We start from the raw sequence: 24943 nt of genomic DNA on the forward strand, positions 1-24943 counted from the left end.
TACTGCAACTGAAAGAAATGAAAAAGAGCAGACCACTTACAAAAAAGTGTTTAAACATAGGTAAAACAAATTTAGGTTGTTATAAAGGAAAACAAGTAATTCAGAAATGATTTCATATGCTAAAATATGTGATCTCCAAATGTACATGTGATTTCATGTTTAATGATAGAAGTATATCTTTACTGCTATATAATTTTGTTTTTAGATGAATGCATACAATATTTTAGCAAGAACTATTAATGTGTGTGTGTGTGTGATTTGGAATTTTTTAATGTAGCTTTAACAATTTTTCAGTCATATCGCTACGATGTATGCAGTGTGGCAGTTTATAGTGATGTCTAGCACTGGGGCACTGGGGCATCATGCCGTGGACATATAGTATGATGTTCCACCTAGTCACATTATTCTGACACCAGGCCAACCAGTCCTAACACTAACCTCTTAATGCTGTGCGACAAGCGAGGCAGCTGTTAGTACCATTTTTGTAAGTCTTTGGTATGACTTGGCTGGGGATCAAACCCACGACCTACCGCATCCGAGGCAGATGCTCTAACCACTAGGCCACCGGAGCAGTCAAAAAACTATTAATAAAGAATAGAATATATGTACAGTGATTGTGGTTATTTTTCTTGAAATTGTTCTGAAACTGGACCTTGGAAACTGGTCTTTTTGTAAAAACCTGCTATGAGAGACAACCTGTCTTGAGCGACCACTTTTTGTTGGCAGAAGGGGTGGTTTCTCATACCAGGTTTTACTTTATTAAATGAGACTGATTTAAGTACAGTGGTCCCCCTCTTATATGGACACCCCTTCTGCACTGGTAAAGTGGCCTTATAAGATAGGTGGCCTTTCCAGAGGGGGGGCTAAATTTTTTGTGAAAAGAATATGTAATGTACATAGTAAGAAAAGCTACATACTTCAAAGCACTTAATATCTTCATTTAATATCTTCGTTTAAAAGTAACATAATTATTAAAAGGTTCTTCTTGTTATAATAATACACTTATTTCAACTGAATATACATTAATAGTTCTTATTCTTGGCGTGAGCGTGAAATGCGAGCGGGTATTGTTGTCATGCACATTGCAAAACCATTCAAAAACATCATTTAAATCTTGGTACGTACATAATTCACTTTCCATTTGCTCCATTTTCCCACTGCTGCTGAATAACCTCCTTATCAGTTTTGACGTTTATTTGAGTCTTTTCAACATAAAATTGTTTTATTTGAGTCTTTTCTACACAAAATTGTTCAGCAAGCCCCCCTCCCCACCTCACCTGATGTTGTTGAGTAGAATAACCGACTTTCTTCTAAAAAATATGCCTCCATTTATGTGACATGTTAATATTTGGTAGTGATTTATTCAGATGTTGCTAACTGTATGCGATTTAATTATGCAGACGAAACTTTTGTTGAGTGGACGAAATGCCTTCTTCGTAAAAAGGAAGCGATAAATGTGTTGTCATGTAATTTTTCGGTCTTTGTCTGGTACCCTGTTTTGTTCAAGGTCAAGGTTAATTTCTGTGTGTGTGTGTGTGTTAATGCACAAAATCTATTTTTAGCCTATGCTGACCCTGTTATGATCTTGACAATTACATCCGGTTGTAATCATCAAAGAGAAGAACTTGACAGATGTGTGAAGCCCAAAACTCTATCATAACATTGTTGTGCCCATTTCCTGTAAACGATGGCTTCTATAGATAATGATACAATATTAATCTTATTGTTACATGTACTTTAGTCAACATGTCTTTCCGAAACGGAAACTTGACACTGAGAGACATGTATCGACGATAGAGATAATCTGATTACTTAATGTCACCGTATGAATTAATTATTGGTTCTGGATACATTTGAAAAAAAAGTTGCCGTTCGTGAGGGGAACATTTGACATTTTTGTACTAATATGCTGGCCGCTGGTTGCGTTAGAGGGGTGGCCATTCTTGAGGGGTACTTCTGAATACAAACTTGTCAGTGCCAAGGGATTCTGGCCATAAGAAGCAGGTGGCTGCTGGTCGGGGGGGGGGGGGAGTTTAAAAGGGGGACTACTGTAATATGAAACGGCAATGACTCACTTAGCATTCTGAAGCAGCCTGACAACAATATAGAGAAGTTTACACATTTTTATGGAAAGAACCGTGGCTGAAGGGTTGTCATCACACCAGCGTCTAAGCTGCTTGATCCCTTTGGATCCTTCTGCATCCCGTAGGTATTTATCCAAGCATTCACTGTAATGGAATGAATACATGCTAATAAAAAGTTAACAGATATTTTATCAGCAAACTTTGAACTAAACCCTTGACTAATCAACAACAAAGAAACTTAGGCATGGGTGACTGTTGACAGGTTGACCTATTTGTGAAAGATAAATTAAAATAATAGGCAAGACAGAAACACTTATATTAAAAACAGTAAATATCTTTAATTCGTGGATATCAAATTTTGATGTATGGTGTTTGAAATATGTATTCATGGGTACTTACTTTTGTGAGTTTGTCATTACAAGAAAAAAATAAAATACTGAAGGGCACTATATATCTATAAAAAAAAAAGAAACATTATATCATGCATTTTCACACGCATAGGCTTAATCTCTATGGCAGTATATGGACTGATCAGGGAAGTCAGTCATTACGCTTAATCCCTACTGCATAATTGGATTGATTAGGAAGTTAGTCAAAAGACTTTCAGCATTGAACCTGAAGAAGATCTCACATAGGACTGCACCAGTTGGCAGCAGGACTGTTTTTATTGATTCAGAGGCTAGTGTTTGAATCTGACATGGTAATAGGAATAGGAAAAGTTATGATGCAAAGTTATGCAAAGTTATAATGCAACATACATCTCAGAACTGCAGTGGATGTGTGGCAACATACATCTCAGAGCTGCAGTGGAAGTGCGGCAACATATATCTCAGAGCTGCAGTGGAAGTGCGGCAACATATATCTCAGAATTGCAGTGGAAGTGTGGCAACATATATCTCAGAACTTCAGTGGAAGTGTGGCAATATACATCTCAGAACTTCAGTGGAAGTGTGGCAACATACATCTCAGAACTTCAGTGGAAGTGTGGCAATATACATCTCAGAACTTCAGTGGAAGTGTGGCAATATACATCTCAGAACTGCAGTATGTCCTCTATTGATCAAGCAACCCCAAGTGGCATCTCTAGTCAAGTGGGCCATGGACAATTCAGAACACATATTGCATTGCTCAGCCACTTACATACTCAGAGAAACCAAACTAGTTAGTGACATCATGGTTGTCTTAGAACTTGAAGAATGAGCAACAGACTACAAGAACAACAAATACAATTATTTAGCCCCTGGAACATTGCATTCTTTCACATTTTGCCCAAATGGGTCAAGACACTGTCCTCTCTGGTTATTTTTATGTACGAAGTATATCCTCGTAATTCATAACTTTTCCTATTCCTATTACCATGTCAGATTCAAACACTAGCCTCTGAATCAATAAAAACAGTCCTGCTGCCAGAAACCCCAATTCAAACACAACTATCTGAAGTGATGCTTTTGCATGTGTGGAATTAACTCATTAACCCCTGGCATCACATTTACGAGGCAGGAGGTAGTATCCTACTGCTGAGCTCTGTAGCATCAAGGTCATGTATGATACACTAAAGTGGGTGGTATTATAGAAAGGTAGACAGATGTAGCTCTACAATGATACCAAATAATCTGGACATTATAGTTGCACTACAAAATACAAAGGGAAAAACCAAATTTTTTGGTCCGTACTTTTTTCCACCCTAAATTCACCCATGGTTGGATTTTAGACTTTTTGGCCTCAGATCTAAGGCAGACCGGTCTCAACTGCACACAGACAGGTGAACCTTTGCAAGAAGTAGGATAAGAAGGGCATTTGGAATAAAGAGTGGTGTTGATACAAAAATGATGGGTCTGTTAAGCAAAATACTCCAACTTTTACCCTTCTGTTCATGTGTGAGCGAAATAGCCAATGAAAAACGATGTTTCTAACACAAATAGACATTAGGTTAATGGGGAATCTCTTGGAAGTCGATGTATTAGGATGTATTCAGAAATAGCCCCCAAAATGTGTTTCCTACTTGCATTTCAGGCAAAACCTCCATGGGTTAATGAGTTCATCCAGCTTGCATGGTTTAACTTGAGATCTCAGGGCACATTATCCACGTTCGTCCCATTTATTTAGAAAAGCATTCACCTGGACCATAATTGGTAAGCATTCACCTGGACCATAATAGGTAAGCATTCACCTGGACCATAATAGGTAAGCATTCACCTGGACCATGATAGGTAAGCATTCACCTGGACCATAATAGGTAAGCATTCACCTGGACCATAATAGGTGCTTGCAACTTATCTGTATATGTGGCTGGCACAACAGTGATATGAGGCTGTTTTGTTTAAATGAGACAGCAGCCTCCCCTCACCATGTGCTTCGGAAACAAAGAGTGCTACTGACTTAGTATCAGAATCCAGTCAACAAACAGAGGACTCCTTGCAATCGGGCAGGCCTGCAACAGCAGATCTTAATTCAACTATGCATTGTGTGGGAGCACAGACAAGTGACTAACAAAGAAAATCTTCTTTGGTGAACTTTCTCTTTGTCAGCTCTTTCTCTTTGAGCTCGCAAAGACGATATTCTATGATAGTCACTTGTCTGCACTCCCACATAATAATGCATGGTCTGTCAAATACCACACATGCTTTTCCACATTTTCTTCAGTTTTAGGAATAAGTAAGAAATACTAAAAGTCACACAGGTTAGTACTGGAAACATTTGACAAGCCAACTTCTAAAAAAATATGGTCCCAGACCTCACGCTAATGTAATTTTCAGGCACTTAATCAGATGCAAGATTACCTCATTAGTAAGTGTGGACCTTGATCTTTATGATGCCCATCCAAGATCCTGATGACAAGGCCCCTTTTTAAGTTGGATCAAAACTGCTTTTAGAGTATAAGCCAATCAGATGCAAGATTACCTCATTAGTATGTGTGGATCTTGATTTTTATGAAGCCCATCCAAGATCCTGATGACAAGGCCCCTTTTTAAGCTGGATCAAAACTGCTTTTAGAGTAGAAGCCAATCAGATGCAAGATTACCTCATGAGTATGTGTGGATCTTGATCTTTATGAAGCCCATCCAAGATCCTGATGACAAGGCCCCTTTTTAAGTTGGATCAAAACTGCTTTTAGAGTATAAGCCAATCAGATGCAAGATTACCTCATTAGTATGTGTGGATCTTGATTTTTATGAAGCCCATCCAAGATCCTGATGACAAGGCCCCTTTTTAAGCTGGATCAAAACTGCTTTTAGAGTAGAAGCCAATCAGATGCAAGATTACCTCATGAGTATGTGTGGATCTTGATCTTTATGAAGCCCATCCAAGATCCTGATGACAAGGCCCCTTTTTAAGTTGGATCAAAACTGCTTTTAGAGTATAAGCCAATCAGATGCAAGATTACCTCATTAGTATGTGTGGATCTTGATTTTTATGAAGCCCATCCAAGATCCTGATGACAAGGCCCCTTTTTAAGCTGGATCAAAACTGCTTTTAGAGTAGAAGCCAATCAGATGCAAGATTACCTCATTAGTATGTGTGGATCTTGATCTTTATGAAGCCCATCCAAGATCCTGATGACAAGGCCCCTTTTTAAGCTGGATCAAAACTGCTTTTAGAGTATAAGCCAATCAGATGCAAGATTACCTCATTAGTATGTGTGGATCTTGATCTTTATGAAGCCCATCCAAGATCCTGATGACAAGGCCCCTTTTTAAGCTGGATCAAAACTGCTTTTAGAGTAGAAGCCAATCAGATGCAAAATCAAATCATTCATAAGCATGTATCTTGCTCATTATCAAACTTGTCCAAGATTAATGATAACAAGTATACATTCCAAATTTGAATAAAACTATATTAGAAATACATCCTCAAAAGTAGTAACAAAATCAGCCAATCAGATCCAAGATCATTTTATGTGTGCATCTCACTCTGACATTATCAAACTTATCTGAGATTGTAACAATATAATTAGGGGTGAAATGATATATCTATACCATGTATTGATACAACTCACAATACACAGCCTACATTATCAATACACATAATAACATGAAGGTCTGTAAGTGATAGGTGGTGCCCTTTTATGTGATTTACTCCTTGTATTCCCAGTATGCAGTTTACATACAGACATATACTGGTTGTATTCCCAGTATGCACTTTACATACAGACATATACTGGTTGTATTCCCAGTATGCAGTTTACATACAGACATATACTTAGCATGCCATTCTCATCCTTGACAAGATAATAAAAATACACTTTCAAGCAGACTACCTGTTAGCTATCAGTGATTTTTATTCAGCATTTTAGTCCCTATAAGGCTGCACCATTTGAATCAGATGCAGGACACCTTTAGCAACCAGACAGAGGTATTTTGATCAGGTAAATATCTTTACTTTTTAAATTCATCGGTTCAAATCTGATCAAAACTGTATCAGAAATATGACTTCTGTAATGGCAACAAGATAATCTTGGTGAGAGAAAACACTTGTTCCATATTTTTATCTTCATCACTAAATGTCTAGATAGAACTTATTACCAAAATAGTAACCGTTTTTCTTTTTTCAAAATCTAAAACGACTAAATCTGTTTTTGCAAAACATGCTTCCCTAACTATCTGACTGCAAACAAAAAATTTCATATATTTAAAAAAAAAATATATCACAATTTTGGATAATTGTTATAATGTCATTTAAATTTATTCACATCATCTACATATGCATTTAAACATGCCTGCCATAATCTCAGGTGTTTCTTTCTTAATCATGCTAAGTAGGATTCTTTAAACAAAATTTAAAGTCCAAAAACTTTAAAGATATTTTACAAAATTGAAAAAAATTGCTACAATGGATGAAATTTTAATCAGGTCTTCTACATATAAATCAAAATAAGCCTATCAAATATGATTTGTCTACATCAAGTGGTTTTTCATAATGTGATAGCAAGATTTATGTCAATTAATTCATAAAGTTAAAAAATTGTATATTAAAAAAATGCTGTAATGGTCTGAAAATCTAATCAAATCATCTACATGTGAATACAACTATGCTTGCCGAATATAATTTGTCTACACTGAGTGCAATCTTTCTAACAAGCTTCTCACGATTGACACACAGATGGACAGACAACTAAATTAAGATGACCCTGCTGCAAGCAGTGGGATGGGGGCATAAAAACTTGAAGCCTAAAGCCTACAGGTATGTGCACATTTACATGTTCAGGAAAAGCATTCTTTTGGCCACTAGATTCTTCCACTCTCGTGAAGTCTGTACAAGAGAAGCTGGGTGTAGGAAGAGTGTCTCCACACATCTGGGGTCGCCATTAAGGATCAGCTCACAGTAGCGATGCACCTCATGGATAGTGTAATCACACTCCTCATGGTCAGAATTCTGAAGTGCAAGGAAGTTGTACATTCAAGACTCCAACTATATATTTAATAGACAATAAATTTTTTTTGTACAGTGCTTTGAGAAGGAAATGTGGAAATTATATGATGCTGCCCATCTGGATGTGCACAAAATGTTGTGCAATGACCTATATACATTCAAATAAAGATTCAAACCTTGGGATATCAGACCTGCCAACCCTGATGAGTCCGTCTCAGTAAGGCAGTTTATTTTTTTCCGTAAGATTGACCAGTTTTCAGTAAGGTGTAACAAAATATCAATATCTACTATTGTACAGCTGGAAAACACAATTAAATGGTCAATGCAGTGATGATAAACATTATGTTCAACTGAAAAGTTTGTAAAGTACACACAGACTTTATTTACCACTAGACTAGTACAGTTGCACAAACTTTAGTTCCAAACCCTATGCAACTCAATGGCTTATTGCTATCTCTCAACTTGATTTAATTCTTGGGAAGTCTTTTTCCATTTCAGATGATGACGGCAATCATATCTCCCACGAGACATACTCAAACTGGCACATGATGTCCAATAAATGAAATTGTTTCCTTTCTAGCTTTTATTCACAAGAATCTGAATACTCCTTTTTATTCTTCTGTGTTAATTTTTAACACTGTTTAGAAGCATTTTTCCCCAATTTGTCTTAATCATGCATTGCTTTCTGGACGCAATTTCAATTTTTTTTAATAATCAACAGTTTGATCATGCAGATGCTTTGCATGAACAAATAGGTGCAGCATGTAGGGTGCTACTGTAAAATTAGTCTGGTTTCCTTACTGACTTCACTAATCCTAATATGAAACCCGGATCCATATCAAACATGGATAAATCGATTATCTGGATTTTTTGGCAACTATCATTTTCCATAGTTTATGCTTGTATGCCGTAATCTGTATTTTAAGGGTAATTTTTGTAAGACTTACAGCAAAAGTGTAAGAGTGTGCAGGTCTGAAATATAATTAAGAATGGTCTGTAGATGTGCACACTCCCTGAGGGTAAAATTTGGGAAGGTGTACTTTTGCATGTACATGTACATACCCGCTAGTTCAAAACAAATTTGTTTCTTTTCAGGTGCTTTGGTTGTCACACTTACAACACTGACCACTCAATCACAGCTGAGAAAGTATTGAAATCCCCACCCTATAACTACGTATACACTTACTGGGTATAAAAAGACAAATTCAGATATGCAACTGACTTTGGCCCCTGGATCTACACTTACCCCAGGAACTTGGGTCCTGGATCATAACAGACTATATAGAATCCCACCATATAGCCATATACTGGTATGCACTTTCTTCACATGGAGAGACCAATGCATATCATGCAAATGACAAAAAACCATGTGCCCATACCTGTCTCAATGGACTTAGCTGGTGAATACTGACTTGGAATTTTTTGAGATCCCCAATTTATAATCATATATACATGTAATGAAAAAATTAATCGTAGTTGTGGTCCTGGTTCTACTATTAATTTAGGGACTATGATGCTAGAGACACACAAAAAAATGAAGAAAGAAAAACCCTTCCAGATTGGTTGAGCTATCAAAGAGAATCTGTATGTACCTATGTCCCAAAGGGAATTTGTAGGTACCTATGTCCCAAGGGGAATTTGTGTGTACCGATGTCCCAAGGGGAATTAGTGTGTACCTGTGTCCCAAGAAGAATTAGTGTGTACCTATGTCCCCCTATAATTATCAAGATATTTGGATTTGTTAAATTTACGGTGAAACTGGTGAGAAAATGTAGTCTGGGTTTCCTCACTGTGCAAAACTAATTAGGTGTAATTATGTAATTTATCTAAAGAATATACAAAGATCTTGAAAAGGTTTTAAAAATACAAACGTTAAAAGATTCCAAAACCTTCTGAAGATAAACTCGTCAAAATAAAACTAAGCACAAGTAACTGTGTTGTACAATGTTCTAGTTTTTAGATGGTATTCAGTCCTACGGTATGTGACACATTTTCATCTAAGGATAGGTTTCTGTTACAGTACATGCTTCTTGTTAAATGGCTATTAATTTTTGTACAATTGGTATTTCAGTGATGACCGTGGTACACAATACGATACCCAACATGTACACCTGCATTTGGAGTTAAAAACTATATACTTAGCCTCATCTAAAACAAAATCACTCTCCATTAATTGGTGTAGAGGGAGTTGAAGTCACAATGAAGTGTTCATATTACATGTACCTGTAAAAATATGATTCAGGACCCTACTTTGTCCTCTTTGATTGGAAGGGGGGGGGGATAGTTGGAGTGCCATCTACTCATCCTTGTTTCATATTGTATTAACTCTGAGCACCACCACCCCCACCAATATGTACAGTATATTTAAAGTTCATGCTACTGAAGTAGCTGAACCAGATGTGAACAGATGAAAAGATGTATGGATATGACCCATAATAATATTTGCAAAGGTGATATGACAAAATGTTTGGTTAGTTGACAGAAATAGTGTATGCAAGATAAATACAGTATGCCTGGTGAATACTGTATCCAAGGTAAATATTTTACTCCTGGTAAATACTGTATGCCAAATAAATATTGTATCAAGGTCTCACTAGGAATTAACAACTAGCAAAGTTGCAATCCCCTCCAATAAGCATATTGGGTATACCTGATGTAGCTAAATGTCCATACGAGAAGAATCAGTGGTTGTCAATGAGTTTAATTTTCCAAATTCTTTACACCACTGACATATAGCTCTTGTATGTCCATTAGAGTCAGACTGAATTTTGTCAATTCAAGGAAAGGCCCTACTCCAAACAATAAGCTCAGACATGACACACTTTCTTAAACTTGGCTGCTGTTCCATTTAATCTATCAATTCTAGCAACTTTAGCAGTCTTCTGAATCTCATTACAATCTTTGCCAATGTGCCCTTTAACCACAAAATAGTTATCCAAATTTACAAACAGCATTTTGTCTAAGTCTTGGCATGTCTTAATTTTGAGGTCATATGCACTACTTATTCAGCTACACAAGGAAATGAACAAGATAATGAAAGCTAAAGTTGTTCACTTAAATATGACCACATGTACATCTCTGGGTCTTCCTGCCTCAGAATTCAGTCACTGTCAATACCAGCACATTTTCCCACCACTCAGCAGCTAGTATGTCTTTAAACTTGCTGCCCAGCTATTTGGGTCATGTTCTTTTGATGTACTCTTATACATCTGAGGGTCTTACAGCCACTGAGATCTGTCATTGTAAATATCAGCACAGCTAAATGATCAATTCATCAACATATTTTCCGACTCTGCAGATGATTGAAGCAGGAGCTGCAAGTCTTTGAATTTGCTGCCCAGCTATTGTGTGTGTACACAGGACTCCTGCCTAAGTGATTTTTTGTGTCCTAGATAAAAATAACGTGTCCAAATATGCACGATTATGCGTTTCCAAGACCTCTGTGTATGCCAGGTAAATACTTTATGTCTGGTAAATACTGTATGCCAGGTAATACTGTATGCCAGGTAAATATTGTATGCATGGTAAATACTGTATGCATGGTAAATATTGTATATCTGGTAAATACTGTATGCCAGGTAGATACTGTATGCCAATTAAATATTGTATATCTGGTAAATACTGTATGCCAGGTAGATATTGTATGCCAATTAAATATTGTATATCTGGTAAATACTGTATACCAGGTAAATATTGTATGCCTGGTAAATACTGTAAGCTAGGTAAATACCATATACCTGGTAAATACTGTATGCCTGGTAAATATTGTATGCCTGGTACGCCTGGTAAATACTGTATGCCTAGTAAATATTGCATGCCTGGTAAATACTGTATGCCAGGTAAATATTGTATATCTGGTAATTTTTATATGCTCATTTTTTCTCCATTAGCTTTCCATTGTCAAAATTGTTCAGTATCTTACAATACTGAACTCGTGCGCGACTTCATATTACACTCATAAAGGAACTACTTTGTGTTGTAAACAAACAATGGAGTCGCAGATGGCCAGCACTTTTTGTAAACAAATCATGTACACTCACATAGTAGGCAGTTTACGTTTTGGTTGATTACATTTGTTTCTGAATGAACTAAAGCAGAGGTTTTATGGACTGCCACATACCAGCTGCTTTGCTACATTCTGCATAAACTTTTTTGATCCAATGTTTCAGATTTAGGTGGGAGATGCCAGATTTCATAAATTGGCTGGGTACCTACAAATAACATACAAGGAAAAAACATAATCTGTCTTCTCTAGCTGGTAATGAGAATGGCAAAAAATATACTTACATTTTTACATCCTGAATTTCCTTTCTTAGTTCTGCAAATCCGAATTACATGAGCCATGTCATGGGTTCTCAAGTTTGATTACACATTTCAAAATTGTACTGTAATTTCAACTATATTCCAAGTGCAATTACATCCTCCTTACTGCACTCAAAATGAAATAAACATTAAATTCCATAGCGTCTTTTTGATAATTGCAATTGAAAGACTTAATATTTTCCCCATATTATGATTTCAAATACTCAATGGCAGAACAGAAACACACTTGCGATGTCAACATGCTTCTCCTTCACTATTTCAATCCGATGTATTTCATGTAGAATATGCTCAGATGAATCGAGTCCATAATCATGAAATTTCATAGAATCGACAAAAATACCAAAATCTATTGATTCCAGATCAAATGGAAAAGTTGTTGCAATGCGCATTCATTCATAATATGACTCCAAATTTCAATTTTAAGTAGACCAAAATGCCATTTTTTTTCAAAAGTTATATCTAGCATGCAAATAAGTTCAAATTTATCTGAGCGGAGTTATGTACACATTAATAATATTGTATAATGATAAATCTGCGCTCGTGTATTTAGTTTGGAATACGGCATATTTTCTGTGACTTTGTTTCTTGTAGTGCATTTTATTTATATAATTAGCCTAGTAAGAATAAGAAAAATGAGCATATAATAAAAAGGTTACTGCATTTGTATGGGAAAATATGAACTTGTTTTGTCAGATGGATATACTGCACTCCCAAGGTTGTGCAATATTCCATCCGAAGAACTCGTTTACATTTTCCCATACAAATGCAGCAACCTATAAATATTGTATGCCAGGTAAATATTGTATGCCAGGTAAATAAATCTGGTTGCATGTCTAAATAATATATCCTACCACAACAGACTTCTGAAAATTACTAAACTTTTCAAAAACATCTTTTCCACTGATTGAATATTGTTTTTTTAATTTACAATGAAAATGCAGTTAATTGCTGGTAATGATACTTTTCAAACAATAAACACTGTCCTTAGTTTCCAACAAAACTGACAAAACACTCCGATCGTACAATCTCTAGAACTTGATTGAGACAGAAGAAAATCTTTGAATCAGTCTGATGTAAAGTAATTTACCTTTACTGTATGCTTTGGTGGATCAAAACCCAAAAGATCCTTTGTATTGGCCTGGTATACAATAAACATATCAGTATCACTCTCTGCTTTGTGCAAGTTGTACCTGCAAAGAAAAATTCCATAAGTAGTAAATTCAGCTTGCTATTCACACTGAATCTCTCTCTCTCTCTCTCTCTCTCTCACACACACACACACACACATACACACAGAGAACATCAGGAGAGACGCTCACTCCAATGTTTCTTTAACAGTTATAGCTATTCTATGGTCTCAAACTAATTAACAGAAAAAAAGCAAAAACAACAAGTTTTCTAAAACTCAACAAACAATTTAGTTATCAAAGTTATAAATGAAAATGTGAGAGGAACTTGCAGTATTATGAAGAGAATCTAAACTAGTCCTTATAAAGGTCTATGAAATCCTAAATGAAAAGTTCCTTGTAAATTTCAAACCAGAAAATATACTGGTCCAAGAACTGTGACATTGTCAACAAAGCATTGTCCAGAATTCCTTTAAATAATTTATATTAGTCTCAGAATATTATTATGGTCCAAATAATGAGTGTGTGTGTGTGTGTGTGATTTGGATTTTTAACATAGCTTTAACAATTTTTCAGTCAAATCACTATGATGTCTGCATTGTAGCAATTTATATATGTCGAGCACTGGGGCATCATGCTGCAGACAAGTACTATCATGTCCACCCAGTCACATTATCCGGACATCAGACCGAAACAGTCCTAACACTAACCTCTTAATGCTGAGTGCTAATCAAGGCAGCTGCTAGTACCATTTTTTGTAAGTCTTTGGTATGACTCAGCCAGCATTCAAACCCACTACCTCTTGCATCTGAGGCAGACACTCCAACCACTTAGGCCACTGGAGCGGTTCAAATAATGAGCACTTTCTATTTCTACTGAACAGTCCAAACAAATGTTTTTCTCAAGAATAATATATAAGCACAACATAAAACATGTCTGCAGACATACAATAGGAACACAATAAGTGTGAAGGACTCCAAACTTCGGAATGGAATTGATTGTTCAATTCTATCCTAATATACATCATATATTGTGACTATATTTCACAATAGACCCCATGTGACAGAATACACTACTCACTTTGCATCGATTTGGCCTATTCATGTAACCATGCCCAACTTATAGGAAGTTACAGAATTATTCTAGAAATGTTGAATTCCCATCAGTCACTGAGAAATTAAGCCAGTGCCATTTAAGTCTTATTATTAAGATTATTATTAATAACCATCAATACATATGTATCTATTTACAGATCCTATGGAATACTATGCTTTTAACAGATTCAGGTCATGTAGGCAAAATTTAACTAAAGATATTTTGTACTATTTACAGCCATGTACCAAGAGTTACAAATAATATAGATATGCATAACACAATATATAAATTCAATTAGGGAACAACATGTCTGTATTCAAGAACTGAAAGACATTAATTGTAACTGTATTGCTGCAAATGTGTCATTGGAACCAGTATACTGACAATCTGCATTGTACAAATGCTTTGAAATTTAAATCCCAAATACAAAATTTTGTCCTCATTTGAACACAGGTTATGTACACAGTATCAAAAATGTAATTCTGGACATCAGCAAAATTACATCAAAGCAGCTTTAAAATTACCCACAATTACTGCAAATTTTGATGCTAAATTTAACAGATAACATTTCATATTCACAAATGTTTATGTCCATACTTTACCAGGTTAATGTGAAAATGTGCAAACGATCAAACCAAATAACCCAAGCATTTAAGAATACAGGGTTTGTTTACTTCAACAAGTTCAGGATTATTTACCCAACAAACATGTGCCAGCTGACCTGGTTGATTTAGTTTTGTCCAAATTTCAACAAAGTGTGAGCATCAGTGATCTGTGGTAATTAGTACATATAGACAGTGTTTCATTTGTAATTGCACATCAAGCAATAGTTTCAGCATTTTAGAATCATGTTGTTCGTAGGGATTAATTGCAGGCATGAACAAAATTAGACATACTTTCATAAGGATTTAAATTTGAAGACAAATTTCATCTGAATGAAAATATAATTGGAATACATATAAGTTTTAGTATCGTTTCTTCTTCATTTTTCTTCCATATTCAGTAATAACACGCTTTTCCTCATTTCTCTCCATCCATATGTATTTCACAACGTATCAAGTCATGGCTGTGAGTGGAAATACTAGCTAATGGGTACCTTACAGATATGCATGCACTAAAACAGTATAAAATACTTTATAATTCTTTTCTTAAAGATGCCATTTATACATGCTTTCAACATACAACAAATGAGCAATGATACTATCAAAGACACAAATAATAAAGGTACATATATTAAGGAAAAGTCAGACGTAAATGGTTGGTTAACCTCTGGCTGCCAAATGGGCAGGCAAGGTGAACTTTCCCAAGCTCCCTCTCCACTTTGTCCACAACTTTCTTCCACATTTGTTCCTGAACTTCCCCTGACTGAACCCTGTAAAAAGGATCAGGTTTCTTCTCCAAACTCTGCTGCAGTTTGAGGTCTCTTTTATCACATAGAAATTTATAATGATTGTCTATTAAACGGCACATCTTCTGTGCTATGTCTGGTGAAACTTCTTGCCAATTCCGAGCTTTATTTATAGGAGTACCATCTACAGTAACAAGGTTATCAGTTTCTTTTGATGGTAAACATTGTTCTCCAAATTCATGAATAAAATTAATTTTCCACGTAACAGGAAAATAATACCAATGACTTTTCTGTACTGAAAATTTGTCACAATTTATATTTTTAGGATCTTGTATGTGTGTTTTTGTTTGGATTAGCTCCTCTAAAGGTAAAGAAACAGCGTCACTTCTCAGAAAGTTTGATTCTGTTGTAAAGGAAATAATGTCAATGGGTACGTGACCTTCATTGTCTCTCAGTGGTTGATCACTTATTGATTTTGACGTAACACAATTTTCGACTGCCTGTTTTTCTGTAGGTGGACCAATCATTTCTACATATCCATGCCATCCATGACAATTATTGACACTAAAGATAAGAGTGACTTTGCCACTGCTGAAGGCTTCATTAAGGATATCTTTAGGGTGGGGTGGCTTATCCCGATCTCTGCAAGCCCATTCACATGTGTCCACACATTTCTTCAACGATTGGATGTTGGTACATTTTGCAATGAAAAATCTTGTTTCCACTTCTCTCTCTAAAGATGCCATGATTCCTGCCTCAATCAATGATATCTGAAAAATAAGAAAATGTGTATTTTATAGGACTGAACTTCTCAAAACAACGTAAATTTATATGCATTATGGCAGTGGTTCCCAGCCATTTTAGTATAAGGAACCCTTCTTAAATTCAACAAATTTCATGGGCCCCCACATACTAATACTTGTAGTTTTAGGTTTTGTTAAACAAGAAAATACATACTCCTTGGAATAACCCCCAAAGGAGCCCCCAGTGATCTGCACACCACAGCTTGGGAACCACTGCATTAATGCATCTATCTTGTGGCAGGCATAGTAAGAAATTGCACACCCATGAACCAGACCCCAGAATTATGAAAAATACAGATTAAAAAATTTCAACTCAATTTCTAAGAACTTAAAGAATTTTTTAACCAAAAATTACAATCACATGCCACCTGTTTCTATATGCAATGAAGTTAGTTTTACATAATGGTGAGTGCTGCAAGATAACTAATTGGTGATATTGACTTAACTTCTAACATATGAATACACCATAGCTATCATCTGAGTTGTACAAAGCCAAGAGCACTATTAAAGTTAGGAATCTGCAATTCAAGAAAAATAATAGCCTCAAGTTTGTCAAATAAATATCATGATTCAATTTACAATTGTAAGACCAACAAGCTGTTCTTCATCACTTTGTTTTACAAATAACTTTCTCATATTCAAGGCAAGGTCAAATTATAAAACAAAGTGGCAAAGGTGAACTTATTAAATTTATTATTAATCATTCAAATGGGAAATCAGCATTTTAATAAGAATCACCAAAACACAAATTACACAAGTCTGTATAGTATATTTTTTAAATAAGAATCACTGAAGCCCAAATAACACAAGAGTGCATAATTAGCAAAATATGAACCTTTCAATTTAATACCCCCACCCACCGCCAATATGTGCATTTCTTATCTCACTGGTTTTAAAATTGGGGTAAGTAGGTAGATTTCTTTTTTATAAAAACATTATATATATTTTATTGATTAGTATATATATAATGTACTAAGCACTTCAAGTACTGGTCAAAACTGGCTCAGTTAGATGCACAAATCAATTTCAGGAATTTATTTCAACATACATATTTTCTTTTTGGCCTAAGAATTATTTACCTATGCCAGGTAGCACAACCGTTTTGTAAACTGTCCCATGTCAAATTTTAAAATTTGGAAGATAATTCAAATTAAAATGCATAAAGATGTGTCAAATATTAAGACACAGATATCTATTCATGTGGACCATGGTTGGTGAATGTTAGATTTTAGAAGTGATAACTTTTTCAAGATGGTCTGGTGACCATATTTTGAGGTTGGATCAATACCATTTTCATTTAGGACCAACTAGACATAAGTCTTCTGGTGAAAACCCATGCTGATATATCTTTCTTTTAAAAAATCATAGTAATAACAAGATTTTCAAGATGGTTGCCATGTCAACCATATTGGAAGTCATAATGGCTCCATCTTCATTTAGGTTTATGCTTTTTTCAGGTTTAAAGCCATTTTACAGCACACGATAGGATATATATGGCAGCCAGCAGATCTGTTGAAGAAAGAACCCAGGAAGAATCATCAACCCACAAGAAGCTACTGGCAAGCTTTCTCACATACCCACAATGACCAAGCCAGAGACACAAAACCTTGCAGATAGCAGTGAGATGGTAGTGATCAGTAAAGGCACATGTTTTTGAACACTCAGCTGCCCAGAGCACCTCTTCATTTAGGACCAACTAGACATTACAAAAAACCTTACAGTGAAAACACAACCATCCATTCAGAAATAGTGATAGCTGATGTATATGTGTGTGTGTGATTTAGATTTTTTACGTAGCTTTAATAATTTTTCAGTCGCATCGCTACGATGTCTGCAGTGTGGCAGTTTATAGTGATGTCTAGCACTGGGGCATCATGCCTCAGACATGTAGCATGATGTCCCACCCAGTCACATTATCCTGACACCAGGCTGACCAGTCCTAAAACTAACCTCTTAATGCTGGGCGTTAAGCGAGGCAGCTGTTAGTACCATTTTTGTAAGTCTTTCGTATGACTCGGCTGGGGATTGAACCCGCAACCTCATGCATCCGAGGCGGATACTCTAACCACTAGGCCTCAGAGCGGTCGATAACTGATGTAACAGCAATAGCACCATTTCATTCTGGAGCAACTAGACCATGGAATGAATGTGCCTATACATTTTAATCACAATTCTCCACGTAGTTCAGGAGGAGAAGTGAAAACAAACTTGTGCTAACAGACAAAAAACAGACAATAAGTAATCCCAATATGTTCTTAGCTGGCAAATGAATTTTCCTGCAACATACTACACATTTATGGAAATTTCAATACATTCCTTCATATAAAACCACACAAGAAAAGCTAACTGGTTAAGCTTTTTTAATTTCACTCAAATATCTGATGTGTATTTTTTGCTGGGTATTCACTCTGAGAGCATACCAGTAGTCTTGCATTCAAACACTGTACTCATAGTAAACAGCATCATGTATATACTGAATGCTTAAACAACACAGTATCATGCCAACATAAGCATCCTGAATTCTACTTTAACAAATGCATTATCTTATTGTTCAAGTGTATCATTATGACTGGTTTTCATGAAGATTTTTGATCTTATAGACAATGAAATTTTGCATGAAAAACTGAAAATCTATCAATGTAATGAAAACTCCCTAAACTGATTTACTTCTTACTTTAACCGCTCCGGTGGCCTAGTGGTTAGAGCATCTGCCTCGGATGTGGGAGGTCGTGGGTTCGATCCCCGGCCAAGTCATACCAGAGACTTACAAAAATGGTACTAACAGCTGCCTCGCTTGGCGTTCAGCATTAAAAGGTTAGTGTTAGGACTGGTCAACCTGGTGTCAGGATAATGTGACTGGGTGGGACATCATGCTACATGTCTGTGGCATGATGCCCCAGTGCTAGACATCACTACATGTATAAACTGCCACACTGCAGACATCGTAGCGAAACGACTGAAAAATTGTTAAAGCTACGTTAAAAATCAAAATCACATCACTCTTCTTACTTAACTGGTAGAGTGGGTGTCTGGACAATTTGTAGGCAGATAATTCAGAGAAGGGATAATTCAGTAATAGATGATTTGGGGAAGGACATCTTGAAGAATGAATGATTTGGAGAGGGGAATTTTCTGAAAATGGACAATTCTGAGAAAGAAAATTCAGAGACTGTGTGTAATGAATTCCGAGATGAAAAAGTCAAATAAAAATGCAAGGTGAATTAACAAGACTCACATTTAAAACATGCTTTAATGAATTTAATTTTTTAAGAAACGTCCATGGGTAAAGCATATGAAATAAGAACATCATACAAAGAAGCTTCAAATTTTGAGCTAAGTTACATGACAACACATGACTAAATGCATACAATTTTGTGTTTGATTATTTTAATATTGTATGTATTCAGTCATACAAGGTACATAAACATCAGAAAAACTGAAATTCAATGACTTTTCAATGACCAGTTTTCAGTTTTCAATGACTACTCATGGCATCAAGTGTTCTACTTCAATTACTAATTTAGATACAAGAAACAATACAAAAACAATACAGAAAATAAATTTAAAAAATAAAACTGCATACTTTTATGCTGATTTCAGCATCCCAGAGAACCCTGAACTGCACATGTACCATTTAATATATTTAGCAAATGATGCATTACCCAATTAAAGCATGATTATGGGGCAAAGTGCTACTATTCACAAATGATGAGTGCTAATAACAGGTAACTAATGAAACAGCAAGAACATAAATATTGCTGTTCCCCATTCAAACAGTCATGTGCTGTGCTCTTTACATAAGTGTACTGGTTGCCATACAGTTAAGCAGACAGTCATCATAAGCTGGAGGTACTTACAGGGTTTACAAATGGATGTATATTAATAACTCGCCAGTGTCTTTAAAAAACTTCGAAATGAAATACTGCATTTTGTCAGACTGTTGAAGGTTTTGTCTGGAAAATTAGATAACATTTTTTTTTCTTACAAGCCCAATGGGCAACTTTTTTAAGCTATGAGAGGGGACCAATTTAGATGTATGGGAGCCCCAGGTCTTGGGCTAACCAATTCTACATATACTTTATTATTTTTTATCACTGTGGGTGGACGTGCAAGAATTTGCTACTGATCATATTAGAGTATCGCAGAAACAGCTGAGGAAGATCCGAATCATAATCAAATCAGCCACATAACACCATTAATAAGTAAGCGCCGCAACTTTTGAACTTGAAGTTGGTCAAATAAGTTTGTACACTGTCGAAAATGGGAGTATGCAAGACAATGACATGCCTTCCATTTGTTCTAAACTAATTCTGTATCCAAGGCACCTGTCAATGTGCTTGTATATTCAATCCATCGTTCATTTGTAATATGCCAGTTTGAGTTATTTTGTTTCGCTGACTTGCTTCTATTTAGGTTTTGTTGACTTCCATTGCCATGCGATGTACTTCGCTAACGTTCCTAGGATGCATACAGCAAACAGGATCGTACTAAATATCGCATAGACGGTCAAAATACGCAAAGACGGTCAAACGCAATTAGTGCAAAAACTTTATAGGATAGAATATTATTTAATTGTTATTTAATTCAGTTTTTCGAACAGCCTTGAAAATTTAGAAAAACGCGCAAAAGAGGGCAAGAGTGTACAGAGAGCATTAATCTGACAAGACTCGAAAATAATTAATTCCAAATGTATTAAATATAAATATACATGTATAAGAATTAGAAGTGTTTGTTAATAGTCGGGGGGGGGGGGTACTAGGAAAGGAGAAGCGCGACAAGACGTTTTCAGACTTAACATTATTGAAAATCTCATGTAATTGATACATGTTTCATCTAAAGAAATATGAGCTATATGAATATCATTAATGTGCTGATAGCTGTTGGTGTGTAGAATACACCGCAAAGATATGCAAAGACACGGAAAGACAGGCAAAGAAGGTGTAGAGACGTTATATACTTCATATTACAATACTGGAAAATAACTGTACGGTTTGCTACTGTTTGCACCATTAATTTATACATTGAACAACGTATTTCCATTAAAGAAGTTTATGTTTACAATTTGCAGAAGATCACGTAGTTAGGTTTATTTTTCAATCAATCATAGTTATCAAGAAGATTCGCAAATGAAATTAATAAATTTTCATTTATGCATATTGTAGTTCAAATCTTGTTTTATGTTCCCAACTCCTAAAAAATGTCATTCTGGGACCCGTCCTATAGGGATTATTGATAACTTTCTTCAATCCCATGAAGAAGTACAGCAAGCAAGGATTTATTAAAAAAAATTTTTACAGGTTAATTGACAAGATATCTTTAATTTTAAGGACATCAAGGCTTCATGGATCAATGTTTTGAGATGTGTTTACAGTTTTTCTCAATGATATTTCAACAAAAAAAGAAGTTAAACTAAAATATACAAAAAAATTAATATTTGGTTGTTAAGCGAAAATTAATAAAGAATCGAGGGATTGAAAAAGTATCACGTACTGTTTATCATTGGAAAAAAAAATTAACAATGCTCTGTTCTAATATAGCGTCATTTTGCCTGATCTTATTTATCGGTAATTTGCAGGTGTAATGTTGAGTATTGACCTCCGTATACAACCTACATGGTGGGGTGGGTGGTGGGTGGGCACGTTTCTACAGAGAATAACGACCTCTTTCTTAAATAAAACTTACCGAACTCGTCAAATTTAGACCCCATGGGGGGAATGTTTCTGTTCCTAGTACTTCGGATTAGTATGAGAATGTTATTGTCTACAACATAAAACCAACACGTAGTCACTCCACCAAGAGTTGTCAGAAGTTTTAGAACAGGTTTACGTATGATTAGTCTTTAATTCTAAAACGTCATTTCTAAATATCAACTTTATCGCAGCTTGTGAATTCATGTAAAAAATTATTATGGATAAGCACTGATACATATATTTATTATAAATGCATACATGAATCAGTACTATGCAAACTGTGATCCCATTGCTTGACAAAATGCATTTTTTAATTATTACGACTCAGCGGTCTCAAGCTAAGTAACAGAAAAGAGCGGAAACTAAATAAATTTTCTAAAATTAAAGTAGTTTATATCATTAGAATACAAAGTGAAAATTTAAAAAAAGAAGTTACGGTATTGTGAATTAAATCCCAAACAATCCTAAATGTTCTATCACAAGTCAAGATCTATGAAACTCCAATTGAACTCCAGTGGTGTTCCAAATAAATTCCAATACTGACTGTGCTGATGTGCCTGTAGTCTCGAAAGTACTAATGTACCAATGGCCTGGAATGTGGATGTGTTAAGTTCTTTGATGTATCACAAGACAATATAATATGCTCTTGTATGAATTCACTATAATTCCAACTTAATGATTTAGTCTAAGAATATTAGAAAGCACTTTGTAAACCCAGTGAATACTAATTTGAATAAATAAATCCACCCAAATTAAAAACTGAACACGACAATAAGGCTGATTCTACTTTGGATGTTAAGGCAAGAATGAATAATGCTAATCTAAACAACTTTATATAGACTTCCACTTGATATGGGTCGCAATTACCATTTTCTGGAAATCTCTGTCAACTTTGTTATGTATATTTGATTTAATTATATCTGATTTAATATATATTTATTTCAATTTAATTGTTTGTCAGGTTTTTTAAAATTATTTTTCATTACATGATATTGTAATGTAAATTTATTCCTAGAGATGATACTCTTTTTTGAAAATAGTTTGACTTTTACTGTTAGTTTATAAACACCAGGTGTTGATCTAAATCCTGACCTTGCTTCAGAATTTGTAGCAACCGTTGTAAACAAGTTTTATTTTATTTTAAAATGATTGGTTGTTTCCAAGGTCATGATGGGACCTTGTCTTTAAGATATAAACAACTTTTTAATTTTTTTATTTCTTAGAGTAAAAATGATTGGTTTTCTTTAGGGTCACACTGGGTAAACGTGCGGTGTAACAAGTACTTGCTTCTATAAACTTCTAGAAGATGATCACGTGACCCTTGTTTATGTTTTAGAAAGCCCATACAACCCATGTTTTGGAGAATTAATCAGTAGAAGTTGGGCCGTTAAAGTGTTCGTTTTATATTGTGCTGTTTGGAGTTATTTCAGATTACTTGGTTTGGAGTTATTTCAAATTACTTGGATTCAAAAGGATTAATTCTGTTATTTTTCTGGAAAATACGTGTGCTCATGTAATATTGTGGAACAAGGACAGTTTTTTTAAAATAAAAATGTATTAAGCTATCAGAAACTGGAGTGATAATTCTTATTTCTACAAGGAACTGTAGACTTCAACACTACGGATTGCAACATACATCATCGTCTTCCATCTTGGATTCTTCGCCGGGATTCGAACGTGAAATCAGTAGAACATTTTGTTATTAGGACTATTAAAATTTTATTATCGGATTATTTTTGGATATTTTTGGGATTTGATTCTATAAAACCGTAAGTTCATATTTTTTTATTTTTACAGAATTTTTTTCCAGGGGAAATAAATTATTGTATTTTTAAAAGCTTGTTGTTTTCACTCTTTCTGGTGTTACTTTTTATTCAAGCCTAAACAAGTGACATAAGAACTTAATGGGAAATTTTCTTTCTGGAACTTTACAAGGTAAGAATACACTGTATCATTAAATCAAGCTGAAGTAAACATGTTTACAATTAATAATTATCTAAATATTTAATCTATACTCATAGCATCATCTCTCACCCAGCCACATTATCCTGACATCGTGGCCGACCAGTCTTAACACTAACTTCTTAATGCTTAAGCGAGGCAGCAGCTATTACCATTTTATGTCTTTGGTATGACTCGGCCGGAGTTCAAACCCGTGACCGGGTTAGGGTTAAGGGTTTAAACTCTACACTAAGGTATTTATCATATGTCTTACTAATCTCCCCGTCTATACGTACGTGAACTTGACCTCTATGTCGAACGATAGCCTGTTCGGACATAATTTGCAAGGTGAGGTTCTTTACGAGTCGTCTTATTTATTAATAACTGTTAAAATATTTCATAGTTATTGTGCATTACCTATGTTGAACGACGGCTTGTTCTGACACAAGTTGCAACGGGCAATTCTTTGCGAGTGGTCTTAGTTATTAATAATTGTTAACAGATTTCAAAATTATGTTGTATTAACCCGTTTTTATTGGAAACAAAATTAATTACGTTGATTGCATTTATTTCATCACAATGAATGATTTTAGATACTGATACAACTAAAGTAATGACATTATTCTAAATACTGATACAGCTAAAGTAGTGACATTTTTCTAAATACTGATACAGTTAAAGTAATGACATTATTCTAAATATTGATACAGCTAAAGTAATGACATTATTCTAAATACTGATACAGCTAAAGTAGTGACATTATTCTAAATATTGATACAGCTAAAGTAATGACATTTTTCTAAATATTGATACAGCTAAAGTAATGACATTATTCTAAATACTGATACAGCTAAAGTAATGACATTATTCTAAATACTGATACAGCTAAAGTAGTGACATTATTCTAAATACTGATACAGCTAAAGTAATGACATTATTCTAAATATTGATACAGCTAAAGTAATGACATTATTCTAAAACTGATACAGCTAAAGTAGTGACATTATTCTAAATATTGATACAGCTATAGTAATGACATTATTCTAAATACTGATACAGCTAAAGTAATGACATTATTCTAAATACTGATACAGCTAAAGTAGTGACATTATTCTAAATATTGATACAGCTATAGTAATGACATTATTCTAAATATTGATAC

At 35.0% G+C, this 24943-nt stretch overlaps 1 protein-coding gene across 3 annotated transcripts in view; it reads right to left on the minus strand.

Annotated features, from left to right (window-relative positions):
* The window catches only part of LOC149785065 (uncharacterized), a 28120-nt gene extending 7495 nt beyond the window's left edge, over nucleotides 1–20625 (minus strand). The window contains exons 1-5 of one of the 3 annotated variants that reach the window (XM_089978786.1): nucleotides 20476–20625; nucleotides 15267–16117; nucleotides 12865–12967; nucleotides 7282–7457; nucleotides 2076–2228 (exon numbers count right to left, since the gene is read on the minus strand). In XM_089978786.1, coding sequence (XP_089834912.1) covers nucleotides 2076–2228; nucleotides 7282–7457; nucleotides 12865–12967; nucleotides 15267–16093 — 1259 coding nt within the window. In that variant the 5' untranslated portion in view covers nucleotides 16094–16117; nucleotides 20476–20625. Of the gene's footprint in view, nucleotides 1–2075; nucleotides 2229–7281; nucleotides 7458–12864; nucleotides 12968–15266; nucleotides 16118–20007; nucleotides 20330–20437 lie in introns of those variants that run through there. The other 2 variants (XM_089978787.1, XM_089978788.1) reach the window with 2 other exon arrangements.
* Nucleotides 20626–24943: the final 4318 nt, after the last annotated feature.

Source organism: Sinohyriopsis cumingii, chromosome 13 (genome assembly GCF_028554795.1).
Source record: "Sinohyriopsis cumingii isolate HCF-2022 chromosome 13, ASM2855479v2, whole genome shotgun sequence".
Taxonomy (NCBI): Eukaryota; Metazoa; Mollusca; class Bivalvia; order Unionida; family Unionidae; genus Sinohyriopsis; species Sinohyriopsis cumingii.